The sequence below is a fragment of the Sinocyclocheilus anshuiensis genome, unplaced genomic scaffold, assembly GCF_001515605.1.
Source record: "Sinocyclocheilus anshuiensis isolate Anshui unplaced genomic scaffold, SAMN03320099.WGS_v1.1 scaffold1452, whole genome shotgun sequence".
Classification (NCBI taxonomy): Eukaryota; Metazoa; Chordata; class Actinopteri; order Cypriniformes; family Cyprinidae; genus Sinocyclocheilus; species Sinocyclocheilus anshuiensis.
In genome coordinates, this window is record NW_015544231.1 from 650,967 (window position 1) to 656,497 (window position 5,531).

At 38.9% G+C, this 5,531-nt stretch overlaps 1 protein-coding gene across 3 annotated transcripts in view; it reads left to right on the forward strand.

Moving 5' to 3' along the window:
* LOC107697503 (uncharacterized) overlaps positions 1–5,531 on the forward strand; it is a 38,037-nt gene that overhangs the window by 27,459 nt on the left and 5,047 nt on the right. For all 3 annotated transcript variants that reach the window (XM_016498307.1, XM_016498308.1, XM_016498309.1), the window contains 5 exons: positions 1,308–1,430; positions 1,665–1,793; positions 2,982–3,174; positions 3,557–3,681; positions 4,936–5,114. In XM_016498307.1, the coding sequence (XP_016353793.1) occupies positions 1,308–1,430; positions 1,665–1,793; positions 2,982–3,174; positions 3,557–3,681; positions 4,936–5,114 (749 nt within the window). The remainder of the gene's footprint in view (positions 1–1,307; positions 1,431–1,664; positions 1,794–2,981; positions 3,175–3,556; positions 3,682–4,935; positions 5,115–5,531) is intronic.

The following is a 5,531-nucleotide window of genomic DNA, read 5'->3' on the forward strand; positions in this document are numbered from 1 at the left end:
TTTTGACCCATACAATGTATTGTTGGCTATTGCTACAAATATACCCCAGCGACTTAACACTGCTTTTGTGCTCCAGGGTCACATATAAGATATAGGATTGTCACATGAGCAAAAGTGCTGTTTTGCACTAAATATCAGCATGATTGCAAATGTGATTCAACATTAGCTTATTGATTTTATATAACAGTTCAGAGGTACATTTTGGGCACAATAGTTTCAATATTGTACTTTTTTTATTTTTTCCCCCAACTAAAACCATTCCAAAGCAAGCTGGCACTGAACCGGTGTGCATCCCAAAGCAACACACAGCTGTTTAAATATATTTTAAATAAACTAAAACCGGCATTCATTTAATAAGTTTAATTTCGTATATAAAAATAAATAAATAAATAAAAATCCAAACACTAATCTGAGATGGATGTCTTAAAAATATTTGGAATATTGTAATGCAGTTGTAATTGTAGTGTAAATACAAATTCTGATTCAGGTGCAGTGTCTGTGCCACTTCTGCAGTGCAAAGAAGGATTTTATTGATTTAATTTGATTGGTAACGGCCTATGGCATCTTATTAACTGAATTTAATGATTAAATGCAAGACATTTAAAGGTGATGCATACATCTAAGAAGGTCTGAAATCATAAACCGTGTTGGGCAAAGTTACTTTTAAAAGTAATTCGTTACAATGTTGTGTTAAAATGTTGTTACTCCATAAAGTAACTGTGTAATGCATTGTTACGGTTTTGTTACTTTTTGTCATCTGGACTGGACTTTCTTATTTGTTTTTTAGTAACAAAAACCCCAAAGTTATAGTTTTGGCAACTGTAAAGGCCCTTTCACACCAAAAGAGTAATGAATGATCCTCCGACTGAAGGAAGCGCCTCTGTCTCTGCTCTCGCTCCTGATTTCTCTCCGCACGGGACGGGTGGAGAAATGGGAAAACAGAGCAACTTCTGTTACTTATTTGAAAAAGTAACCGATATTTTGTTGTAAATTAATGCATTACTTTACTAGTTACTTTGAAAAAGTAATCTGATTATGTGACTTGCATTACTCCCAACACTGCTTATAAACAGCAAAAATACCCCTGGAGCTCAATTCAGTGCAGAAAATGGAACTAAACCAGCCAAGATACGAGCACAGAAGCAATAAGCAAAATGTCTAATTATTGTCAAAACCCTGTAAAATATTGGAATATAGCTTGTCGATATTGCTCGGGCCTAGTTGTCCGTGTAGTTGCTCTCGTTTGCAGTAGAGTGTCGATGAGATTATAGACGGCTGTTTGTTTGTCTGTTCCTGTTGTGTGTTAGATGAGTGATTATAAGACGCCCATCGTGCTGGACACAGGCTCCGGTCTGATGAAGGCTGGGTTTGCAGACCAGGACCTTCCAACTACAGTGTTCCCCACCGTCATCGGCCGTCCCAAATATGAGGTACACCCTCTCTCCTGCTTTACCTGAGTGTGGAGAAAGCAAATCTCAGCTGCTAGATTGTTTATGATGTCACACAATGTAACTATCACGGCTTTAATCCAATAAATATGACGAAGTTGTTATAAATGGCATGATTCTCTGTACAGCAGCTTTGGAAGTGTTTTGTGAAGAGTGCAAGTGAATTGGAGCCACTGTGAGTTTCCTCAGCGCTTCTGTTGGTCTGGTCTGTTGCAGGAAGTAATGAACGGCAGTGTGGACCGAGAGCTGTATGTGGGGCATGACGCGCAGCACATGAGAGGAGTGCTAGTCCTGAAGTATCCCATCAGAAACGGCATCGTGAGCAGCTGGGATGAGATGGAGATGGTGAGTCCTTTCACTGCACCGAAACAGGCAGGCAGTGTTTTTGGAGATTAGATGATCATTCTTTGACCGGAATGAAGGATTTTATCTGCCAGATTTCCTTAACCCTCGTGACACATTTGGGTGCATTTTGACCCAGAAGAGATACACAATTTAAAAAAAAGAAAAAAACAATGTTAGTAAGAAAAACAAAACTGATTTTTTTTTTTTTTTTTCCCCTCCAGATTTTTTTTTTTTTTTTTTTAACAATTAATTTAAGAGATATAACCCTTTTTAAAAACTTTGTTTCCTATTTGGGTCATCTTTTTCATCTGAAAGTGAAACTTTGAAATGTTTTCAAACAATTTCATTTTACTTGCAATAGAGTAATATTTAGGTTGCTTTATTTGGTTAAATATAAACATTCAGGTTTCATAAATTTAGACTTTTTTTTTGTTTGTTTTTTTTAGACAATCATGAGATAAATTCAAAGTAACGTAAAATTGCATTCAGTCCAAATGGTGGTACTCAGATTATTGTTCTTATAAATTTCAAACAGTGATGCATTCAAATACATTTTCTTAATATTGAAAAATATCTATAATTTTTTTTTACATCAAAAAGTTGTTAGTGCAGTAACATGGTAACATTCAAAACACAAGCACATCATGAATGTCATCTCACACGGTTTGCTCACAGATTCAGTGACAGTCACAGCAAACAGACTGGCTGTATTACACATTTATTCAAGCAGAACATCTCAATAGACAAACATGCAAGTTGTACAAATCTCTGTGTTTTCAGCTCATCGCATTTTTTCGTAATGTAGAGAGAGTGAGTGCACATCGTTGCCAGGTGGAGAACGTGAAGTAAAACATTGGACAGAAAATGTCTTAATTTACAGAAAAAAAGTTCTGATTGGGGGATTTAAACTCTTGACATCTGGCAACCGCAACCATGAATGCTTGTGGAGGCTCAATACCAGTGCAGGATAATGAAAACGACAAATTAAAGGATAAATAACTCTCACCGATGCTTATCCTTAAATGGCAAGAAGCAGAAATTGTTACCAGGATTAAAATGATTCATCAGGGCTGGTAAAATGACTGAAGACTGATCTGGGGCATAAACATAGACACTAGTCTTAAGAACTACAGACTCTTTGTTGGTGTGGCTCAGTGTGATGCTCGTGTGTGTGTGTGTGCGCTGTAGATCTGGCATCACTCGTTCCAGCAGCTGTGTGTGTCACCTGAGGATCATCCGGTGCTGTTGACCGAGGCCGCCATGAACCCGCTGCAGAACCGCCAGCGCTCGGTGGAGCTGATGTTTGAGGCCTTCAGCGTCCCGCTCGCCTTCGTGGCCCTGCAGGCCGTTCTGGCGCTCTACGCCTCGGGACGAACCACCGGTCAGTCGGCTCCGCTCACATGCCTATTACTGCTCTTTGTGTGGAGTAGTGTTCATTTTGGCAGCTGTTTTTAATTTAGTCTTAGTCTTGTCAAATGTAACTTTTAGTTTTTATCATGTGTGACCCTGAAACACAAAACCAGTCATAAGGGTAAATTTTTTTAAATTGATATTTGAATAAAAGCTGAATAATTAAGCTTTCCATTGATGTATGGTTTGTTAGGATAGGACAATATTTGACTGAGATACAACTATTTGAAAATCTGGAATCTGAGGGTGCAAAAAAATCTAAATATTGAGAAAATCATCTTTAAAGTTGTCCAAATGAAGTTCTTAGCAATGCATATTACTAATCAAAAATTACGTTTTGATTGTGTGTTCAGGGGTGGTGCTGGACTCTGGGGACGGCGTCAGTCACAGTGTTCCTGTGTTCGAGGGTTACTGTCTGCCTCACGCCGTGCAGCGCTTTGACTTGGCCGGATCCCACGTCACCCTGCAGCTCCAGAAGGTGCACAGGAGCACTGCTCATTACCATACCATAACTACTCATGCACCTCAATTAGGCCAACTGTAGGGCCAAAATCACTGACGCTTCATTAGCGTTTCTCCAGTGGTTGGTTTCAGTGCTGATGAAAGTTGCTTTTAAAAGTAATGCATTACAATATTGTTACTCCATAAAAAAGTAACTAATTGCATTACTTACTCTACATAAAAATTAACGCGTTGTTACTTTTGCAATACTTTGTCACATGGGTTGGGCTTGCTATTTGTTGTTTAATATAAAAAAACAAGTAATATTTTTGGTGACTATAAATGCCCTTTCACACCAAAAGTGAAATGAATAAGCCTCAGTCTGGAGGAAGTGCATGTGTACTCCACACTGAGACAGGAGTCTGTCAGTTAATGGGAAAACAGAGTAACTTGCGTTACTTATTTTAAAGCAACTCCGATATGTCTTTGTAAATTTGAAAGTGTTGCTTTACTAGTTACTTGACTGTGCTGAATTATATTGATTTCTCGTTTTGAATTGATCTTCATTTGGATGAACGGATCTTAGTCTATGCTGTTTGCTATTATTTAAAAGTGTCACAAAAACAAGTCAGCCACTCCGATTGTAGGAACTAGTGTTGTCACGGTACCAAAATGTCAGTATTCGGTACCAATACCAGTGAAAATCCACGGTTCTCGGTACCAATTTCGGTACCAAAGCAAAACACAAAAACATGCTAATTGAACAACATTTTTATTAATAACGTTAAACAAAAATTAAATGTACAAAACCAATGCCATTCTTTATACTTATTTAAAAGTGTTTCAAGTTTTTCCACAAGTAATAAAAGTATGAAAAAGTAAACAAGTTTCACCCAAAAGTTTAGTCATAGTTCTGCTGCCACTGAAAAACATCTGTAAACTGTTGTCTGTTTTAGGGTTTGCTGGTGTGTTTCAGGATCTTCCTCAGTCTGCAGCTGTAAAAGGAAAATATAATATACTTCAGTAAAGCAATGGGCTGAGTCTGACCAAATGCAACATTAGATCATTGACACCAGCTAAAATATAACTTTTCAGCCGGGTTGACCGGGTACTCGGTACCACCGGTACTTAAAAAAAACCTGGTACCGTAACGTTTTCATTTTTTTAGTACAGACTTGGTAACGAAATACCGGGTCTTTTGACAACACTAGTAGGAACATGTTAAGCACTGGCTTGTGTTTCCTGTAGCTGTTTGCACACAGCTGTTGATTGTGTTTTCGGTGCGCTGCAGCTGCTGCTGGAGCAGGGTGTGTGCATGCAGACGTCTGCCGAGCTGGAGATCGTGCGTGAGATGAAGGAGAGGTGCTGCTGTGTGGCGCTGGATTACGACGCAGAGCTGAAGAGCTCCTCAGAGGTGCACTACACGCTTCCTGACGGGCGGATCGTCTCGCTGGCCTCCGAACGCTTCCGGTAACTGAGCAGTGTCGTGTTGTGCTCTGGTGGAGAGTTCACTGCAGACCAGTGTCTGAAGCTCAGATTCTACGTGACACTGTTTTTCATGTTTAATACTGTAAAGCTGCTTGCTCTAAAGCAATTTAGGCCTGGTTTCACAGATGGGGCTTAGATATAGTTCAATTAGGACATTTAGGTAGCTTTTATACACATGCCTGAGGAAAAACAACATTGCCTTTGTCTTGATGTACACCAGTACTGACATACAGTGGGTACGGAAAGTATTCAGACCCCCTTAAATTTTTCACTCTTTGTTATATTGCAGCCATTTGCTAAAATCATTTAAGTTAATTTTTTTTCCTCATTAATGTACACACAGCACCCCACATTGACAGAAAAACACAGAATCGTTGACATTTTTGCAGATTTATTAAA